At 48.3% G+C, this 22309-nt stretch overlaps 1 protein-coding gene across 2 annotated transcripts; it reads left to right on the plus strand.

Annotated features, from left to right (window-relative positions):
- Nucleotides 1-18384: 18384 nt before the first annotated feature.
- On the plus strand, nucleotides 18385-21752 carry LOC119340916 (serine carboxypeptidase-like 7). 2 transcript variants are annotated; one of them, XM_037612813.1, is made up of 13 exons: nucleotides 18385-18559; nucleotides 18634-18856; nucleotides 18962-19084; nucleotides 19172-19274; nucleotides 19742-19779; nucleotides 19901-20002; nucleotides 20080-20181; nucleotides 20259-20411; nucleotides 20528-20599; nucleotides 20729-20847; nucleotides 20947-21060; nucleotides 21185-21230; nucleotides 21335-21752. In XM_037612813.1, the coding sequence occupies exons 1-13, from the start codon at nucleotides 18426-18428 to the stop codon at nucleotides 21416-21418; spliced, it is 1413 nt and encodes a 470-aa protein (XP_037468710.1). In that variant the 5' UTR covers nucleotides 18385-18425; the 3' UTR covers nucleotides 21419-21752. The 2 variants fall into 2 exon arrangements, with proteins under 2 accessions (XP_037468710.1, XP_037468711.1); XM_037612814.1 differs by having other exon boundaries at nucleotides 20101-20181.
- Nucleotides 21753-22309: the final 557 nt, after the last annotated feature.

Raw genomic sequence — 22309 nt, forward strand, 5'->3', positions numbered from 1 at the left:
CATCCAATCGATCGGCTTCCGTTAGCAGCACTAGCAAAGGAATCGCTCCATCGGGTTCAGTTAACAGCCATCAATCGATCGGTCGGGTTCGGTAACGCGTAGCCTACAGTGCAATCGCTCGGGTTCAGTTAGAGCCCAACGCCTCACTCGGCTTCAGTTAGAGCCAACGCCTCGCACACACGCACGTACGTGTACGAGAGAAACGCGCATCGCTCGGCCCCCAACCTCCCACCGTAACCGGCAACTCCCCGAAATTTTCCTCCCCCTTGCTTCTACCACGGTTTTTTCCGTCATGGACAGATCAAAGAATGTCATGCAACTGCGTCTCCGGCCCGCCCAGGACGAAAAGCCCATTTTCTGTCATGATTTTTTGTCATAGAAGTAGGAGCCCACCACATCTATGATGATACCGGGTTTTTTCACAATTATCGTCATAGAAGTGTCATATGTATGACAGGAAAAAAAATTCGTTCGGCCCAAAATGTCACAGATGTGTCTTTTTTTGTAGTGAATGCATGTAGTATGGAAGATACAGCCATCTCATAGTTGTTGCGTTGACAGCGAAAGTATGCCGCTCAAAATGTTATTCAATCTCTATTTTAAAATTGAGCTATGGCACCTCTACGAATCCCTGCTTCCCTCTGCGAAGGGCCTATCTATTTACTTTTATGTTGAGTCATCACCCTTCTTATTAAAAAGCACCCGCTGGAGAGCACACTGTCATTTGCATTCATTACTACTGGTTTATATTGGGTATGACTTGACTGGATCTCTTTTACCATGAATTACAATGTTTAGTCAGTCCTTGATCTTTAAAGGTGCTCTGCATTTATGTTTTCCGGTCTCAGAAAGGGCTAGCGAGATACCATTTTGTTATATCATGTGATGATTGTTTTGAGAAAGTGTTGTCATCCGAGTTTTATTATTATGGCTCGCTAGCTGATTATGCTATTGATATGACTAATTGTGAGACCCAAGTGTTATTGTGAGTATGGTTAGTTCATAATATTTGCTGAAACTTGAATGCTGGCTTTTCATGTTTACAACAACAAGAGCAAACAGAGTTTGTAAAAGTTTTTCTTTATCACTTTCAGTTTATCAACTGAATTGCTTGAGGACAAGCAAAGGTTTAAGCTTGGGGGAGTTGATACGTCTCCAACGTATCTACTTTTCCAAACACTTTTGCCCTTGTTTTGGACTCTAACTTGCATGATTTGAATGAAACTAACCCGGACTAACGTTGTTTTCAACAGAACTGCCATGATGTTGTTTTATGTGTAGAAAAGAAAAGTTATCGGAATGTCCTGAAAATCCATGGAGGCACTTTTTGGAATTAATAAGAATTTCTGGGCGGAAGAAATACACTAGGGGGCCCACACCCTGTCCATGAGATAAGGGGGCGGGCGCGCCCCCCTATCTCGTGGCCCCCATGGACCTCCACCGACCTCAACTCCAACTCCATATATTCACGTTCAGGGAGAAAAAAATCAGAGAGAAAGTTTCATCGTGTTTTACGACACGGAGCCGCCGCCAAACCCTAATCTCTCTCGGGAGGGCTGATTTGGAGTCTGTTCGGGGCTCCGAAGAGGGGGATTCGTCGTCGTCGTCATCATCAACCATCCTCCATCACCAATTTCATGATACTCACCGTCGTGCGTGAGTAATTCCATCGTAGGCTTGATGGACAGTGATGGGTTGGATGAGATTTACCATGTAATCAAGTTAGTTTTGTTAGGGTTTGATCCCTAGTATCCACTATGTTCTGAGATTGATGTTGCTATGACATTGCTATGCTTAATGCTTGTCACTAGGTCCCGAGTGCCATGATTTTTGATCTGAACCTATTATGTTTTCATGAATATATGTGTGTTCTTGATCCTATCTTGCAAGTCTATAGTCACCTATTATGTGTTATGATCCGACAACCCCGAAGTAACAATAATCAGGAAACTTCTCGGTGATGACCTTAGTTTGAGGAGTTCATGTATTCACTATGTGCTAATTCTTTGTTCCGGTTCTCTATTAAAAGGAGGACTTAATATCCCTTAGTTTCCCCTAGGACCCTGCTGCCATGGGAGGGTAGGACAAAAGATGTCATGCAAGTTCTTTTCCATAAGCATGTATGACTATTTACGGAATACATGCCTACATTACATTGATGAACTGGAGCTAGTTCTGTGTCACCCTATGTTATAGCTATTACATGAGGAATCGCATCCAGCATAATTATCCATCACTGATCCATTGCCTACAAGCTTTTCACATATTGTTCTTCGCTTATTTACTTTTCCGGTGCTACTGTTACAACTATTACAAAAACCCAAAAACCATTATCTTTACTTTTGCCACCGTTACCTTTATTATCATACTACTTTGCTACTAAATACTTTGCTGCAGATACTAAGTTATCCAGGTGTGGTTAAATTGACAACTCAACTGCTAATACTCAAGAATATTCTTTGGCTCCCCTTGTGTCGAATCAATAAATTTGGGTTGAATACTTTACCCTCGAAATCTGTTGTGATCACCTATACTTGTGGGTCATCACTGGGACCCACCAGCTACACCTTCGCACGCAAGGAAGTGCACCCGAGCAAAAAAATGATTTGCCCCCTGACTGATGGGACCCACCAGCTACACCTTCGCACGCAAGGAAGTGCGTCCTGGCAAAAAAACAAAACAATTCGCCCCCTGACTGCTAGGACCCACCAACTACATCTTCGCACGCAAGGAAGTGCCTGACAGTCGGGACCCACCTGGTCGAAGGGTACGTAGCATTTTCATTCTGGTCGCGAACGTGTATGTACATATATATTGGTCGATGTAGAGGTGCGCACGTGTCGTAGTAGAGGCGCGCACGTACCATGTGCACGTACGTACAGCGGCCAGTGCGCAAGAAAGAAAATACGGCCACATATGTGTACATACGGGCGGGGTCTCGAACGCCTACTCGCGCATACGTACAGCTAGGGCTCGTGTACATGGCTAGGTCGGAACGGAGAAACAGCATCGTCGTCGTGTTCATGGGGAGCCAACCGGCTGGGTCGGAACAAAATGCGTGGTCGTGTTCATCGGGAGGGCTTGGACGGAACAGGCGATGGAAACGAGGCCTGGCGTACCGCAGAACGGACGAAACGGCCTTGTGTTCGACCGGCCACGTTCGAAACGGGATCCTGTTCATCGGGAGGGGTCTGGTGTACCGCAAAATGGAGGAAACGGACCTCCTACGGTCAAAATGGGGGTCCTGTTGATCGGGAGGGGTGTGGCGTACCGCAAAACGGACGAAACGGACCTCCTACAGTCGAAACGGGGGTCCTGTTGATGGTGAGGGGTGTGGCGTACCGCAAAATGGACGAAACGGACTTGTGTTGGAGCGCTACGGTCGAAAAAGGGCTCCTGTTCATCGGGAGGCGTGTGGCATACCGCAAAACGGGACTCCACGGGATATTGTTCATCTCCACCATCGACCTCCTCCAGCCTCCACGGGGGTACTGTTCATCCACCGTCGACCTCCTCCAGCCTCCACCTGTGACTGTGCATCCACGGGCTCCTGTTCATCAAGCCTCCACCACGCGCTACTCCATCGGCTACTATTCAACCACCCCTCTCCAGGGGCTCCTGTTCAACCACCCCTCCACGGGCTACTGTTCATCCACCCCTCCATCATCTACTGTTCATCCAGCCCTCCACGGGGTCGTCCTATTCATCCAGCCCTCCACGGGGTCCTGTTCATCCAGCCCCAACCGGCTCGATCGATCAGGGTCCTGTTCATCCAGAGGCAACGCCACGGGTCCTATTCATCCACTCCCACCATTCACTGTTCATCCAACGCCCCCCCCCCACAACGCTCATTGTTCATCCAGAGAAGCAGCATTGATCAGTTTTAGTTAGCAGTAGTAGCGAAGGAATCGCTCGATCGGGTTCAGTTAACAACCATCGATTGATCGCTCGGGTTCAATAACGTGTAGCCTGCAGTGCAATCGCTCGGGTTCAGTTAGAGCCAAATGCCTCGCTCGAGTTCAGTTAGAGCCAACGCCTCGCGCACACACGCATACGTGTACGAGAGAAACGCGCATCGCTCGGCCCCCGACCACCCACCATAACCGGGAACTCCCCGAAATTTTCCTCGCCCTCGCTTCTACCATGTTTTTTTCCGTCATGGACGGCCCAAAGAATGTCATGCAACTGCGTCTCCGGCCTGCCCAAGACGAAAAGCCCATTTTCTGTCATGATTTTTTGTCATAGAAGTAGGAGCCCACCATATCTATGATGATACCGGGTTTTGTCACAATTATCGTCATAGAAGTGTCATATGTATGACAGAAAAAAAATTTGTTCGACCCAAAATGTCACAGATGTGTCTTTTTTTTGTAGTGAGGTCCGGTACAATGTTTTATTATGTGGTACAATGTGTTAGAGTTGATGATGATGAGGAGGAGTTGTGATTATGAATAGTGACCAACTTGCCATATGATGTCTCATGGACGAAAATGATGATCATGAGGAAGTGTTATATGACAATGATGTATTATGATGATAAGTTGTTAATGATGTAATAATGATGAAGATGATATTTATTATATCATTGGGTGAAAGAACCGCGGATTAGTTTCAAGTGGATGGACTTTCAAGTGGATGTCCATCCACTTGAAACTAGTCCACGGTTCTTTCACCCAGTGATGTAATAACTCATTATGATGTAAAAAACAATCTCTAAATTGCAACTGTATGAAAACTTGTATAAAGGTGTATGAATACAACATGAAATAAAAAAGAAATAAAATATGGAATAATAGTAGTAGCGCGGGCTGCGAGAAGCGCTACTAGTAATTACCAGTAGCGCCCTTTCCAGGAAGCGCTACTACCAAATGGATGTAGGGGTAGCGCGGGTAGACCCACGCTACTGCTAACCTTTAGCTATAGCGCCGTAGCAGTAGTGCTGTCACCCGCGCTGCTGGTAAGCCAAAAACCCGTGCTACTGCTAGACTTTTCCCTAGTAGAGTCCCTTGCCGACAGCGTGCGCGCGGTCGGGAGGGGGGTCTAATCTTTTCATTTGGTAATTTTAGTGCACTAGTCTGGGCAATGAGGCAGCGGTGCCATCCCAGGTGTAGAATAATGTCTTGCCCTCTCTATCCTTGCCCCGATGGTGCGCCTAGCGCTGGTAGAGGGCATGTGGAGTTGCGTTTTTGAGGGATCTGCTTGGATTCGGTCAATGTTGGTCTCCGGTAGATCTGTCTAGATTCGACCGAAGCTCGTTATCATTGGTGTGTTTGCACGCATGGTCCTTCTAATCTACGTTTTCCTTTGTCGGTGACGATGCTAGCTGGATCTTTGTGGGATTAGCTCAACTACTCCCTGACTTTCAACTTCAACAAGGGTGTCCGGTTCTGATGAGAAAGGACAATGACGGTGGCGCGCCTTTGGCTCATACCAGTGCTTATAGTCGTTGCTAAGTGGTTCATGGACCTGCTTGTATTTTTTGTTACTTATGAGATTTTTGCGATTTACTCATCGGGATCTTTGTACAATTGTTACATACTATTAAAAATCGGAAGAGTTTTTGCAAAAAACAATGTCGAAGCCAAAACGACATGAAATGTCTGAAGTTAATAAATGATGATTCTTTTCTGTAGAAACTTCCTATGGTTGATCATTCATGTATAAAATGGTCAAGTTGTTCCGTGAAGGCTACTTTATACTGTTGTTGTTGAAGTATCTATATAAAAGAGGTACTCCCTCTATTTCAAAACGCAATGCATATTTTGTTTTTTTAGAGTTAAACATGTCTACGTCTGACAAGTTTAAAGAAAAATGTATTAACATCTACAATACTCGCTCCGTAAACTAATATAAAGTCTTTTAGATCACTAAAGCAGCGACCTAAAAGATCTTACATTAGTTTACAGAGGGAGTACAATATAAAATTCTATATCTAGAGTCGTTATGGAGTGTATTTATATATTTTCCATGTATTCAATTGATTACTCGTCCCCCGTCGCCTCTGGGCAGCTCGCGCGGAGCCCAACACCGCCGGCGCCACCTTCCTCCCCGCCCCCTCCACCTCCCCTCACCGCTGCCGAATGATGTGGCCGGGCTAAGCCCATGCAGCGGACGGTGGAGGCGGGGGCTCTCCTGGCCCGCAGCAGCGCGGGCGGCTCTCTGGATCTCGAGCGGCGGCCTGGTCTTTGCGGCGGTTGTCAGCTGCTGCAGCCGCACGGGCGGCGAGGCGGCGGGGCCTGGTGGTGCTCCAGCCTCTCCCTTGGTGGCGCTCGGCTTCGGGGGCGTGGTGCTTTGGATCTCGGCGCTCCCCGTTGGGTCTCCGGTCTTGTTCGGCTGGGCGGCGCGGGAGCCTCGGTGGTGCTTCGGTGGCTGGCGAGGAGGCTGGCAGACGCTGGATCTGGCCGGGCGTGGCTAGATCCGGGCGGTCTTCGGTGGTTTTCTGCTACAGCCTGTTCGTTGTCTCCGCGTGGTGTGGTGCCTGCGGCGTGGCGGCGGTGACCTCCTACCCCCAGGCCTGGTGAGGGCAGCGACGTGCGGTCGGCCCGATGGTGGTGACGGCGGTGTGCGTCCAGGGCCCGGCAGTACGAGTACTGCTGGTCGGGCGGGCGCGCGGGACGGCCTTGGCAGGTGTCGGTGTCAAAACCAGCAGATCTCGGGTAGGGGGTCCCGAACTGTGCGTCTAAGGCTAATGGTAACAGGAGGCGGGGGACACAATGTTTACCCAGGTTCAGGCCCTCTCAATGGAGGTAATACCCTACTTCCTGCTTGATTGATCTTGATGATATGAGTATTACAAGAGTTGATCTACCATGAGATCGTAGAGGCTAAACCCTAGAAGCTAGCCTATGATTATGATTGTTGTTCTCCTATGGACTAAACCCTCCGGTTTATATAGACACCGAAGGGGGCTAGGGTTACACAGAGTCGGTTACAGAGAAGGAGATCTAAATATCCGAATTGCCAAGCTTGCCTTCCACGCAAAGGAGAGTCCCATCCGGACACGGGACGAAGTCTTCAATCTTGTACCTTCATAGTCCAACAGTCTGACCAAAGTATATAGTCTGGCTGTCCGAGGACCCCCTAATCCAGGACTCCCTCAGTAGCCCCTGAACCAGGCTTCAATGACGATGAGTCCGGCGCGCAGATTGTCTTCGGCATTGCAAGGCGGGTTCCTTCTCCGAATACTCCATAGAAGATCTTGAATACGAGGATCGTGTCCGGCTCTGCAAAATAATTTCCACACACCACCGTAGAGAGCACAATATTTTACAAATCTAATCTGGTGACAACTTTTCATAGCGTGACATCATGCCACGGCCCGGTCCTTACGAACCGTTTTTCCCAGCCTGCTACTACACGCATTGCAAGGTGGTTTTATTGGCACGTCTTGTCGAAGCAGAGATCCTGTTCCCCTTATCACGGGATTCTCATCAATACGGGCGTGGGTAACCCAACCGTGCTTGTTAGTATGACTCCTCGATTTTAGGCAAGTTCCAAAAGGTCACGTGGGGGACGCTTGATATTCACCCCCTTTATAAAAGGGGCCAAGGCATGTCCTCTTCTTCCCACGCTCGATCCTTCCCTTCCCCCTCCTCGAGTTCCAACACCCAAGGCTCAGGCTAAGCGCTTCGGACCTTCAATCATGTCCAGATCCAACCTTCAAGGCCGGTGGATGGCCTCCTCTGTCACAGAAGAGGACATCAGCTTAGGGAGGCCAGGTATCTGACCGCTAAAATCCCGCACAGGCTGCCTGCTCAAGGGCAGGTCATCCCCACTCCCAAACCCAACGAGAGTGTCGTATTTGTCTCCCACTTCCTCCGAGGGCTAGGCTTTAGTCTTGATCCCTTTGTTAGAGGGCTCATGTTCTATTATGGACTAGATTTCCATGATCTAGCTCCGGATTCCATCCTTCACATCTCGTCGTTTATCGTCGTGTGTGAAGCCTTCCTCCGTGTCACCCCACACTTCGGCCTGTGGCTTAAGACCTTCAATGTGAAGCCGAAGATGATCGATGGGCGATACGCAGAGTGCGGAGGCGCTATAATAAGAAAAGGCATCGATGCCCTATGGTCAAAGGGTTCCTTCCTGGAGGTGTCTGACTTATGGCAACAAGAGTGGTTCTACATCACAGCTCCCCGAGGCACAAAGCGGGCGGCCGCCCCTGCCTTCCGCTCGGGCCCTCCACCTCAACTGGCGTCGTGGGTCAACAAGGGACTAGAATGGGGGCCAACTAATGACGTACCGACATTGCAAAGCCGTATTCGAGATCTCCTCAAGAGGGATGTCAGTCTTGTCAAGGTAATGCAAGTAATGCTAGTTCATCGGGTCCTGCCATGCCAACGTCGATCTCTCTGTATGTGGGAGTTCAACCCGGAAGGACCGTGAACTATTCAACAATACTTCGGCATGACGCTCGAAGGAATGTACGGATTGTTCTTCGGATCATGAATAAAGTGTCCGGATACCACCAAGGATGCGGGTCTCGACTACAACCATCCAGATACCCAAGTAAGTAATTCTGCGACCGAACACGCTGTCCTTTTAATTGTCCCAACATCATTCTAAAAAATTACTCTCGGCCAGGACTGGATAAGAAAGGCAGAGAGGATCAGGTGTTCGGCCCCTCTTTCCGAAGGCTCGCCGGATCCTTTATTAACCAGGATGCTTGAGCGTGCACCATATCAGGTGCCATCAGGATAAGATGGGGGAGGAATAGAGAAGCCACAAGCGGGCTTCATACCTTATACATCCAAACTGGGGGATTAAGTGCCTCCGCTAAGGAGGATAATCGGGGAGGTGAATCTAAAATCCCCTCTCCTCACGGGAATAAAAGGGCCGCCTCTAAAGACTTGGAAACGGAGGTTTCCAAACGAGCGAGGAAACCCTCGCCAGGGGACCCTGCCCCAGAGGGCGTCCTTATCGCACAGCGCCCGCAAGGGGGCCAGCCCTCAACCGAGTTGTAAGTGAAAAAAGTACTTTGGTAAATATATCTTGCAGTCCGGCTCATAGCCCTTCTCCACAAAGTTCGTCTTCGGAGGATCTTCTTCCGGAGATGATGGAGAGTGAAACGCCTCCTCCTGCCTCCCCGCTACATGGGGCGGACGACCCTGAGGTGTCGTCATGGAGGATTTCTCCTGATCCGCCAAGGCCAGAAGTTAACACTTCGGTTGCCCGAAGTCCGGATTATTCGGCTCCCAAGGAGCGCAACAGAAAGAGTCCGGGATTGTCCGGCACACAGCCGGACACACTGATGGGCCTTCTAGAGCAAGCGGCTATCTCAGAGGCGCATCGTACCTTAATGGGTACGATCGTTGAGAGGATTTCATCTGCCAAAAGCGGTTTGAATGAAGCTTTTGCGAGCCTGTTAAGAGGCTTTGAGGTACGCAAAGTAATATACATGTATATTGGACAGTACCGTACACGCTAGGTGTGCTCTGTATATATAGGAGCCCCTGAGACTCTGGTTGCCATCTAAGGCCGGCGAACAGAGGATCATAGTCCCAGGTCATGATCGTGCTGCTTTTATACTCAGGCGGCTGAGGGTCCGACGGCTGACCGGACTGCTAATTTTGCCGAACTGAAGCGGCAGCTTGACGTGGCGGATGCCGACATCGCGCTTGTGAACAAGCGGCTTGACGAGGCACAGGGTATGTATTTTCGGCTTGTCAGCAAATATTAAGAGGGTTATGATGCTAGTATCCATAATATGTTGTGACTGCAGATGGAGCTGCTGCCATGGACACCCTTCGGGCAGAGCTTGCCCGAGCCAAAGAACAAGCCAGGAGAAGCGATGCGGCTGCCCTAAAGGCGACCGAAGAGTTAAAAGCCGAACAGGCTGCTCATCGCCAGAGCGAAGATAAGATAGCCAAGATGGCTGTTGAGCTGAAAGATGCCGCCGGCCGATATGAGCTCCTTGAAAAGGAAAGCCAAGCAAAAACGGCCGACCTAAAGAAGGCCTTGGAAGCAGCCAAGGAAACTCGCTCTGAAATTAGAGGGATAAGGGAGGAGCTTCGTGAAGCCGGAGATATCATGGCTGGGAGGCCCTTTTTGTTGCGGATGAAGTTCGGAGATCCGAAGTATGCCCCTCTGGATCAGTTATGGAGTGTTGCAGACGCGTATGTGGACCTGGCAAAGAGTGTTGCTGATGCGATTGAGTTTTTCAAAGATTAGAAAGATCATGAGGTGGAAAGGTTGTTCTGGTCGCAGTTCAGTGCCCCGACGCATCCGGTGCCGTTGAATGAAGAGATGGCCGCATGGGTCGAGCTCCATAGGTTTTCCGGGCTTGCTATGAGGTCTGTCATGGATTATCTTTGGTCGAAGGGACCAAGGCCGGACAATTATTTTGGTTTAGTGCAACAATTCCTTGGTGTTGTGTTGCATATCGACGCTGTGAAGAGGTCGGCGTGCATTGAGGGCACGCGGATGACTCTTGCCCGTGTTAAGACATATTGGGCAGGGATGGAGGCCACCGCTATTGCAACCCGGGGTCCGGCGGGAGGCCAGGACCTGGCCGAGTACTATTTTGAAGAAGTCCTAGAAGGCGCCCGTTTAATAGAGGCTCAGTGCTCGAAGAGTACCATGTTCGAGAGACATGTATCTCCATTGTAAAAACAATGCTATTTTGATTATAAAGGCTGTTTTTATACTTTTGCCCGAAAATATTGTAATGCCTCTCGTGCGGCCGTTTATGTATGTATATAACCTGAACGTTTGCAGTCGTCGGCTTCAGCCCCCACGCATATAATCACACTTGGGACAACGTCTTGGTCCATTAAGGAGGTAATAGTGCGGTGAACTAGGCAATCAGACTATATAGCTTTAACACTTTCACTTAGCCATAGGAGTTTGACGGTGGGGCTACTATATAGCCCCTAGTACTTCCGCGTTCATCCGAATACGGTGCGCGTACGTACATGACCGGGAAACCGATCCTTCATTAATGCAGAGGAATCGCGAAGATTCCGCTGAGTCATCGAGTGGTTGACCAGTCTCGCGCTATATCATGACAGTTAGTTTTTGGCTTTCTCTACTGAGGTGCTCATCCAGATGAACCAGGGCACAATCGCAGTAGTTCTCCCGGTGCCACCTTAGCCGATAGAGAGGAACGTAAGGTAGCAAAACATGGGATCCGGGCAAACCCAACTATTGACCAAAGACATGATTCGGAGCTGATGCATATAAGGCCAAAATCGCGACGCCGAACACTCCCTAAGGTATTCGGACTTTACAACATATACTGGGCTGAGTAACGCCCTCGATAATGAGCCCTGAGTTTCCAAGTACATGCATTGATCTGGTGTGACGAAATGCCAATAACGCTAGTATCCCTCTTGGTTGTTTTAAGTGCCCGGAGGGTGTGAAGCAACAAGGGACATCAAAAAAGGTTTACAAAGGGTCTTAATCTAAAAAGAAACCTTTGAGCGGGGCCCTGTTGAACGTCTGCGCCTTTATCTCTGTTGTGCCGTATCCTGGAAGGGTGTAGCACGACGATCGTCTGTAAAAGAAGAAAAACCCAGGTGAAAGACTTCGTGCGAAAAGTTAGTTATTCTTAATGAACCATAAAAATGTGATCTATTATTGTATTAATAGGGTTGAGCCGAACTATGGGCCTTTTTACATGCGGGCAGCCCCTAGCACCATCTATGGGCGTATATCCATCGACCCAAGCTCATGTTTATCCGGGCTGCTATGACTAGTGGTGCGTCGGACTCGTCTAACCGTGTCCGCGGTCTTGACGACCGGTCATTTATTCTGTTTTGGAACGGCCATTCAGTGTTCGGCTGCTAGAGCCGCCACATATTCTTCCGCATGTAAGGAATGCTCTGTATTCCCGCTAACTGTAATGACGCCACGTGGACCGGGCATCTTAAGTTTAAGATAAGTGTAGTGCGGTACTGCATTGAAACGAGCGAAGGTCGTTCTTCCGAGTAGTGTTTGATAGCTGCCTCGGAATGGAGCGATGTCGAAGGTTAATTCTTCACTTCGGAAGTTGTCGGGAGAACCGAATACAACCTCTAGTACTAGATAGCCCGTGCAGCAGGCCTCTACGCCTGGTATTACTCCTTTAAATGTAGTACTGCTTTGGCTTATTCTTGACGGGTCTATCCCCATCTTGCGGACAGTGTCCTGATATATCAGATTAAGACTATTGCCACCGTCCATGAGGACTCGGGTGAGATGGTATCCATTAATTATTGGGTCGAGCACCAAGGCAGCCGATCCTCCATGCTGGATACTACTCGGATGATCCCTGTGATCGAAAGTGATCGGGCAGGCCGACCAAGGATTGAACTTGGATGCTGGATACGTCTCGGAGTGCGCGCTTGCGCCTCTTCTTTGGTATGTGAGTTGTGTAGATCATGTTCACTGTTTCAACCTCTGGTGGAAATTTTTTCTGTCCCCTAGTGTTCGGCTGGTGAGGCTTGTCCTTGTCTTCACTTGTTGTCTCCCTCCCCTTGTGTTTGGCGTTTAGTTTGCCGGCCTGCTTGAAGACCCAACATTCTCTGTTGGTGTGATTTGCAAATTTTTCGGGGGTGCCATGAATCTGACATAATCTGTCTAGAATCTTATTTAGGTTGGACGGTCCATCTCTGCTGCCTTTAAACGACTTTTTCCATTGACCGGGTTGAGAGCCCCTAAATCCGGCGTTGACCGCCATGTTATATGGGCTGTCTTCATTGTTTCGACGCTTGTTTTTATTGCGTCGCGGCTTCCCATTACCATCCCTGACTTCGGATGTGCCTGGGTCGCTGGTGCCGCTACGGGCCAACCAGCTGTCCTCGCCCGCGCAGAAGCGGGTCATAAGGCTTGTTAGGGCTGCCATTGTCCTCGGCTTTTCTTGGCCGAGGTGTCTGGCGAGCCATTTGTCTCGGATACTGTACTTGAAAGCCACTAAGGCTTCGGCATCTAGGCAGTCGATAATTTGATTCTTCTTAGTGAGAAATTTGTTCCAAAGCTTACGGGTTGACTCTCCGGGTTCTTGGATTATGTGACTTAAATCATCTGCATCCGGAGGTCGGACATAGGTCCCTCGAAAATTGGCCCTGAAAGCATCCTCAAGTTTCTCCCAACTTCCAATTTAGTTTTCGGGGAGGCTTTTCAACCAATGACGAGCTGGTCCTTTCAACTTGAGGGGCAGGTATTTAATGGCGTGGAAATCATCTCCGCGAGCCATGTGGATATAAGGATAAAGTCCTCAATCCAGACCCCAGGGTTTGTGGTTCCGTCGTATGCCTCTATATTCATGGGTTTAAATCCCTCTGGAAATTCATGATCCAGCACCTCATCGGTGAAGCACAGGGGGTGCGCGGCACCCCTGTATTTGGATGTGTCGTGGCATGCTGTCGACGGTTGTTTTGTTCGGTGTTGATTCCGAGATGGTATTCGATCGATATGATCGTTTTGGTGGATGTGATCCTGTGCTGGAGCACGCTTTCTAGATCCATAGATGGACCTGGCCACACCAGCTTTTTTGTCCAGGAGCTCACGTAAATCGTGTGTTGACTTGTGTGCGGCATCATTGGCTGCCTGTCGCGGCCACGGGGTGGCCGGTCCGGCTGATCGGCCATATTATTTTTCAGCGGAATGGGCTCTATGGCCTCATCGTCAAATTCGGGCAGCAGCTTGTGCTTTGGATAGCTCTTTGTACGGCGATCGTCGCCGTATTTTTCTTCAATGTCGAGCATTTTGTTCCATCTGCGGTTGAGCGTATCCTGCGCGGCCTTAAGCCTTTGCTTCTGCTTCTTCAAGCTCCTCACGATGGCAATAAGCCTTCTATGGAGGTTCTCTTGTTCTAAGTGTTTTTCCGGGATGATGAGTGCATCGTCGTCCGGACTGTTCTCCTCTCCGGAGACAGGTTGGTGAGTTTTACCCTCGGGATCGCCGTCATCGGACATTGGCTCCGGACTATGTTCAACATCCCCTGGCTCATCCTGCTCCATCGCTGGGTCCATGGGGTCGTCGTTTCCTTTGGAGTCGACTGGGGTGCTATTCTTTGTTGTCGCTGTTTTTACTGTGGTGGGATTTAGAGCGGCGCCTACGTTGTTGCTTTGGTTGATGTACAAGGGGATTATCCTTCGTTGCATCCTTCCATTCCTCGCCGTTGTTTTCTTTGGGTGTATCCACCATGTATATATCATATGATGAGGTGGCTGTCCAGCGCCCCATGGGCGGTGGTTCCTGTTCATCTCCAGCATCGTCGTCCATACCGTTGATGTCTTCGGAGTCGAAGTCAAGCGTGTCGGTTAAGTCATCGACAGTGGCTATTAAGTGGGTGGTGGGTGGGGAACGAATTTCTTTGTCGTCCACTTCCCACTCCAGCCGGACATAGTCCGGCCAAGTGTCTCCTGACAAGGAGAGAGACCTTAATGAATTTAGCACGTCGCCCAAGGGTGAGTGCTGAAAGATATCCACGGAGGTAAACTCCATGACCGGTGCCCAATCAGATTCGATAGGCATGGACGCACGTGGTTCGGAGCCTGTGGCCGGAGACGAGTCCGAGGGTCCGATGCCACGGGACTCATAGGAGGTGAGGTCTGTGTCCGGCTCAGTCGCCGATGAATGTGCAGCCTCCGTGGCGGGGTCCATCCACCCGTCCTCGGATGGCATGATCTGTTCCAGATTAGGGGCCGGGGCAGCCGCAGGTGCGATCTCCCGAACACCGTCTGATGGCAGATCTAAGTCATGCCAGTCGTGACTGTTCAGCGCTCCTGACATGGGCTCGAATCCGTCGAAGATCAAGTCTCCGCGGATGTCAGCAGTGTAGTTCAAGTTTCCAAACCTGACCTGATGGCCAGGGGCGTAGCTATCGATCTGCTCTAGATAGCCAAGCGAGTTGGCCCGCAGTACGAAGCTGCCGAATACGAAGATCTGTCCGGGGAGGAAAACCTCACCCTGGACCGCATCGTTGCTGATGATTGAAGGAGCCATCAAGCCTTATCGTGGCGGCACAGTGGAACTCTCAATGGAAGCACCAATGTCGGTGTCAAAACCGGCGGATCTCGGGTAGGGGGTCCCGAAGTGTGCGTCTAAGGCTAATGGTAACAGGAGGCGGTGGACACAATGTTTACCCAGGTTCGGGCCCTCTCGATGGAGGTAATACCCTACTTCCTGCTTGATTGATCTTGATGATATGAGTATTACAAGAGTTGATCTACCACGAGATCGTAGAGGCTAAACCCTAGAAGCTAGCCTATGATTATGATTGTTGTTGTCCTACGGACTAAACCCTCTGGTTTATATAGACACTGGAGGGGGCTAGGGTTACACAGAGTCGGTTACAGAGAAGGAGATCTACATATCCGAATTGCCAAGCTTGCCTTCCACGCAAAGGAGAGTCCCATCCGGACACGGGACGAAGTCTTCAATCTTATATCTTCATAGTCCAACAGTCCGGCCAAGGTATACAGTCCGGCTGTCCGAGGACCCCCTAATCCAGGACTCCCTCAGCAGGGGCGGGTGCTGACGGGAGGCTCCCCTCGGTGCTCTGCGGTGCTGGTTTGGTGGAAGTTTGGTGGAGGTCTGTGGCTCGCCGGTACGGGCTAGTGGTGGTCGAGCATCTCAGGGAGAAATCCTTCTTCCGGCCTTTGCCGGAGCTGGCGACGGTGGCGCCTGCCGGCATCGCGCTCTTTCTTGGAAGCGTCGCTGATGTATGGTGCTCCACCCCTCACCCTGCGGCCTTGGCTCCGGAGGGAAACCTCTGATCCGTGGGATCAGGCGATGAAGGCGTGTTCATGTCTTCTTCCTCCTTGGGGGCATCGTCTTGTAGCCGGCTACAAACCGGTGGATGGCAGCATCTTCGCCGTGTGGGATGGTGGCATCTTCACCGCGTGGAAGGTAGGGATCTTCGCCGCGTGGTTTGCTGAGGCGGCCGTTTCGGGGGCGCTGATTTCTGTTCGGCAACGATGATGGCGTCAAGAGGACTTTTGGTTGCAGCTCGGGCTTCGGTAGTCGAATCCTCCCGGCGTGTTCGAGGTGCTCTTTAGGGCACGATTGGCACAGGTCCTGCATATTTCCCTTGTGGGGCTCGTCGTCAAAGTCGGAGTTGTCGGTTATTTGCGCGTGTGGCCATCTGTTGGCATGTGCCGGCATTTCATGTCGGTGGCCAGGTTGGTCGGTGGTGCCCATGTTATATGGGTTGGGTTGCATCGGTTTTAACCCGGTTTTCCATCAATTAACCGGGCAATTTCCCACTTCTTCTTAATCAATGAAAATGGCAAATCTTTTGCCTCGTTTAAAAAAAACATTTCTACATTATACTTATTTAGTATTTTAGCTACCGACAGCTTTTTTTAGGACTATCGATAGTTTATTCTATAAACTTGTTCAAATATAGACCTATTTGACTTTTGAAAAATCAAATATGTACTAAGTTGTGAAACGGAGGAAGTGTATGCCAAGAGGCGCGCCCCAGCCTCTAGGACTGATTACAGTTCAGACGTCGTAGCGGATGTCACCACGTTGGCGTGGACACGCAACTTCGGTTTGGCCATGGAGTTGGAGCACCGGATCACCGTCAGCAGCAGCAGCAGCACCCTTGCGCACTCATCGACGAAGGCGACTCAGCTAAAGCTGGTGGACTTCTTCAAGGCAGACAAGTGCCCAGGTCTACCTGTACGTAGGAACATCAATTTCACGCTCAAACTTCCAGGCTGCGAACATCTCTTCCGCCGGTTGTGCATCAACAAATTACACTGCACAGTAACACTAGCCAAACACGGCGGCAGCATGCGTCCGTGTGAAGTTCTATGATCAATCAATTGTTTCGTCTCAGGTGTCCAATGGATATTACTATGGTGCCCATCATTGCTTGCTTCCAAACTGCCGAGAGTTCCGAGCGTCGGAGCATCTACAGCTGGACTTATCAAATCCGGCACCATATACGTTTGTGGACACGTCTGTTCATAATGGTCGGACAACTTGGCTGGATATGAGGGATGCTAGACAGTCCGGGTATTTGAGACTGGTTTGAGGCGCCCATGTGGGTCAAATTTTTTGACCGGTCAGTGACAGTCCATCCGCCCGGGCGTTTGAGACTGCTTTGAGGCGTCCTGGGGGCACACACCTGCCAAGCCCTGCCGGGCCGCTCGATTGCTTCACGATTCATGAAATAGTTGGATCCCACACGAGAATATAGTAAATTTTAAGTTTCAATCGTTGAAACTTACGAGTTTTTAATTGGAACTTGTGATTTTGTAGCTCATTTTTACCAAGTTTCATAGATACGATTATAAGACATTTTTTCTGTTGGACGTACCAAAAAAATCATGATTTTATCAATCGCTCATACTAAGTTTTAGTAGTTAAAATTTAACATTTATTTTTAAAATTTGTCAAAACGTATCAAAATGAATCTTATTTGAAAACCCGCGTCACGAGAAATACAAATATGAAAACAAAACTTAATTTGAATTTTTCACTTAAAAGGTAAAAGTTTAAAAATTGTAAGCCAAAAAAAAAAGCACATGCGAGAAATTCGCTCCTTTGATTCTACCTCAGGATCGCTGTGCATTCGTTGCATACGTGTCATTTTCTCTTCTCCTATTCTCAGGCCCACGATCCAACAAACTTGTGTGCCGTTCTTAATCACCAAGCATGCAACTTGTAGCAACATTTTTGTCTAAAAATAAAACTTGTAGCAACATTTAAGGCTACTCTCGATGCACCACCAGACACCAACGTGCTAGTACTAACATCTACTCCAGCTAATTTATTCCCTCCGTTTCAAAATATAGCGCGCTCACGTTTTTTGAGGTTCAACTTTAACTATAAATTTAACCCACGAGACTGATTGCGATGAGAGCAAAAATTATATAATTAAAAACTTCTTTTGAATATGAATACATTGGTATATTTTTTTTCTCTCGGCACAGTTGGTCTCGTTTGTTAAATTTATGATCAAAGTTGAAGCACGAAAACCGATGACACACTATATTTTGAAATGAATGGAGTATTAATTATCTCTGATTTAGTACAATTTTATACTAAATCTATGACAATTATTATGGATTGCAGGGAGTAGTACTGCATCATGGCCTGCCCCCTCTTGATACACCAATATTTGCAAGATAGTTGTATAATAGTAGCTTGTTGGTTGATGATATGGAAATTTTACCAACAACAACAAGACTTTCGTTGAAGGTGACCTGATGATGCATGCCTTTCTCCTTGCAACATGGTCCTCTGTGAGCTCTTCACGTGGCAGTGCGGTGGCCCATCTGGACATGTTTTTTTTCTGGCAAAGCCCACAGGTCGAGTCACTGTAACTAGCAGTACTTTTTTCTATTTTTTATTAAGGAAAACAACCTGTTTGTTTATCATGGGTTGCTTATCACGTGTACCACGTGGTCAACTTGCGGTACTATTGTTTCAGATGTGTGGATCCAAATCGGCGCGAGCAGCACTGACCACCACAGAAACAAGCAAACATGATGAGGCCGCTGCGTCTCGTTCCCGGCCTCCTGCTCCTGCTGCTCTCGCGCCCGGCGCCGGCGCCGGCATCGACGGTGGTCACCCACCTGCCGGGATTCGATGGGCCTCTCCCCTTCTACCTCGAGACCGGGTAACCTCGTATCCGCGTATGCATTCGCTGGTGGTTCCATGTTGGATTCTCATGGCGGGAGCTGGAGTTGGCAGGTACGTGGGCGTGGAGGAGGACACCGGGGCGGAGCTCTTCTACTACTTCGTGGAGTCGGAGCGGAGCCCCGGCGCGGACCCGGTGCTCCTGTGGCTCACCGGCGGCCCTCGCTGCTCCGGCTTCAGCGGCCTCGCCTTCGAAGTCGGCCCCGTGAAGTACGTGCTGGCGCCGTACGATGGCGGTTTGCCGCAGCTGGTATACAACCCCTTGTCATGGACCAAGGTGAGTGAGAATGACTGAATGTTCGACGGCCACATTCTTGTGCTGAGTATGTCTCTCCTTCCTCGGTTTTCTTCCTGCTTTACTGACGACGACGACGATGATCAGATGGCAAGCATCGTCTTCTTGGACTCGCCCGTCTGCTCGGGCTTCTCGTACGCGCGCGACCCCGAAGGCTGCGACGTCGGAGACTATTCCTCCTCTCTGCAAGTCCAGAGGTTTCTGATTAAGGTGACGAGAGGCGTTGATCGATTTTTCCACTGTCATGGCAATAATTCAGTAGTACATCGACCGCTCACTGCCTGGTTAATTATGCAGTGGTTCACGGATCACCCGCAGTACCTTTCCAACCCTTTCTACATCGGAGGAGATTCATACGCCGGAAAGGTGGTTCCACTCATCGCGCAATACATTTCAGAAGGTAATGTAGATCTCTCTGCTTCTTCCTAATAATAACACCACTTTAATGCAATGTAGGAGCACGTACATTCCACAAGGTAGAAGAATACTCCAATTTCCTTTGGATTACAGTACAAATTGTTGGTGCATTGTAGTTGTAGGGTCTCTCTAGCTAATTTCCGTTACACGAGTTTTATTATGAAGCAGTACGGAATGTTCTTCCAAGCAGTATTTCAGAAGCAGATATATTTTCCATTTTTCTTCCTGAGTCACCAAGCCAGCTATCTTTTAACTTGCTTCTACTGATCACTGTTTAAATAGTGCGCTATATGTAGCGGCGCTGTAGCGTTTAGAGAGGTCTTGTGCTAACAGACTTTGGTGCTAGCACATCAAGTAAAGTTTTAAATAGCGCGTTGTAACATTTGGAGAGGTCTGCCGCTAAGAGACATAGTCCGCTATTTAAAACTATGCTTCTACTATATGCTCCAGGAATTGAGGGAAGGCAGCAGCCTGTCATCAATCTCAAGGCAAGCTAATCTCTAGCCTTCAAACTCTTGTTATTTTGCAATGGCAAAATGAGTGCAAAGAATGTGTGTTACCATGATAATGTGGCTCGCTCTTCTCTTGTGTTGATGGACATATTTCCAGGGCTATCTGGTCGGCAACCCTATAACGGACCCAAAGTTCGATGAAAATTTCCAGGTTCCAGCTGCTCATGGCTTTGGGATAATATCTGATCAAATATACGAGGTAACAACTAATCCATTCGCTTTGACAAAAGTGTGCTAACAAATTTTGTACTATGTGTTAGTCTAAAGAATTTGTAGTTTTCCTTTTCTTTCCCCAAGGCTGCAATGCAGCACTGCAAAGGAGATTATGTAAACCCCGCGAATCAAATGTGTGCTGAGGTGCTACAAACTGTAAACAGCGTGAGATTCATGTGCCGACCTTTTTGTTATGAACTTAAGGTATTGCCAACATCAGCTAAAGCACATCTCTGCTGCAGCTCATTTCTGAAATCCTAGATGCGCACATCCTGTACAAAAAATGTGTCTTCTCCGCGCCAAAGCCCATACATGATGCAATGGCTAGAAAGAACTTGTTGGAAGAATCGGTCGAGCTAAATGAGGCTCCTGCTCGACCTGCCATCGATTGTCTTGTCAGTCTTTCATTATCCTTGAAGCGTCAGCTTGATTAGAAGATGTGACAATGTCATATGGTTGTGACACTACTCTCGTATCACAAACTTAGATGGATTTTCTTTCTAAACTGCAGACATACGGTTACTACCTGTCATACTTTTGGATGAACAACAAGATGACTAGAGATGCTCTCGGGATCAAGCAGGTAAAGCTACATCATTTTTTGTCAGGAATATCTTTCACGTATTCACAGAGGGTTAAAACATCCTAAGTGTAGAAGCATTACCATCTAAATCACTTAGAACAACACTGACAAAAACAAATTTGGCGATAGGGGACGGTTAGTGAGTGGAAAAGATGCAAAAGAGAACTTCCCTACCCATATGACATGCCAAGCAGCATACCATACCATATCAACCTCACCATGAGAGGTTACCGTGCACTCGTGTACAGGTGAGCAAGCGCGACATCAAAATAAGTTTTCTTATCCATAGTGGGTGGTAATCTTCTTTGAGACCTTGTAAATAAAATATTTTGTCTGTGGGAGCACAGCGGAGACCATGATCTTCAGGTGCCTCAGTTGAGCACGCAAGCATGGATAAGGTCTTTGAACTTCTCGATAGTCAATGATTGGAGGGCATGGCATCTCAATGGCCAGGCCGCAGGGTCAAGTCATCTGACTCCTTTTCTTTGCACCTCTTCACATAGAGAACAAAAACTATATGAATAGCATTGTGTATCATGTTCCTCTATCTTTTCTGATGAGCAATACTTTTTTTTCTTTTTGCAGATTTACCATTGCATATGCGAACAATTTGACATTTGCAACAATAAAGGTGATCTTGTTTTTCTCTTTAGATCATGGTTCTTGTCCATGGATTGGATGATAGAACCATTATGTGGAAGATATAATAGAGCCCTTCATCGCTTGTTTGTGTAGGGTGGTGGTCATACTGCTCCAGAGTACCAGCCAGAAGAATGCTTTGCCATGGCCCAACGCTGGCTGGCAAATGAGCCACTTTGATGCTTTCATTGTACATTTTTGTCTCTTAGCATAAATCTTTTTTTTTATTTTGCTTCTCTCCACATGTAAAGATGGTCTAAATAGTTCCACACCAAAGATTAATCGCCCTCCTAGCATTATCTGCCTTCAAGGTATGATGCCTTCAGAATAGTTGGGATTTAGGAATGGATGACGACAATAGAATTATGGGCTTGTGATGCTGCAGGGAAGCGCCACATGTCCCTGCCAACCCCTGCCACGTCAAGGCCACAGGCTTTAACCCAGGTCTAGCCTAGCATGATTGGCACCCCTTCATCCTGGGATTTTTAAATAGTGGAGTTTTTTCATTTATCGACGTTGTCTGTGTTGTTTCTTTGCCAAAGAGGATAAATAAGACTTCATGGCGGCAATTTGGAATTCTTATAATGATATTTAAAATGATAGGTCGGAGTGATGAAATTCCTTAGAAAATATGCACATTGTATTTTTATGAGGCCAAAGGCTATTATATAATTATATATGCGCATAAATGTCAAGCCCATGATACAAAGGGGGAAACAATACTGAGCATGGTGAAATAGGAGTCCTGATGTCCTTTAAGTGTGGGCCCTCGTGAAGAAACCCACCAACAGTAACTCTGAAGGTAGATACAAAGGACCTTCTCATGCAAATGAAAGTGCATAAAGGAATCATCCTTATCAATATGCTTGGTGTGCTCATGCTTCACAGAGTCGTGTGCAATGCTGATAACTCCAGTATTTTTTTATAAAAGAGGAGTGGAAAACACCAAAATTCTCGAGTAACCACCATAGCTAAGTCACACATGTTTTGAAAAAAGCATACCTCATAACTCTTCCCCTACATTCCAATGGAAAACTGCGGTATGTTTGTTCATCTTCTAGACAATGAGAG

Source organism: Triticum dicoccoides, chromosome 7B (assembly GCF_002162155.2).
Source record: "Triticum dicoccoides isolate Atlit2015 ecotype Zavitan chromosome 7B, WEW_v2.0, whole genome shotgun sequence".
Lineage (NCBI taxonomy): Eukaryota > Viridiplantae > Streptophyta > Magnoliopsida > Poales > Poaceae > Triticum > Triticum dicoccoides.

What these genes read in the sequence shown, in the direction of transcription:
- LOC119340916 (XM_037612813.1), top strand. Translation starts at nt 18,426, where the DNA reads ATGATGAGGCCGCTGCGTCTCGTTCCCGGCCTCCTGCTCCTGCTGCTC. An exon ending in CGCGCAATACATTTCAGAAG is followed by an intron (nt 19,275 to 19,741) that starts GTAATGTAGATC and finishes TATATGCTCCAG; the next exon opens with GAATTGAGGGAAGGCAGCAG. An exon ending in TACCGTGCACTCGTGTACAG is followed by an intron (nt 20,848 to 20,946) that starts GTGAGCAAGCGC and finishes GTGGGAGCACAG; the next exon opens with CGGAGACCATGATCTTCAGG.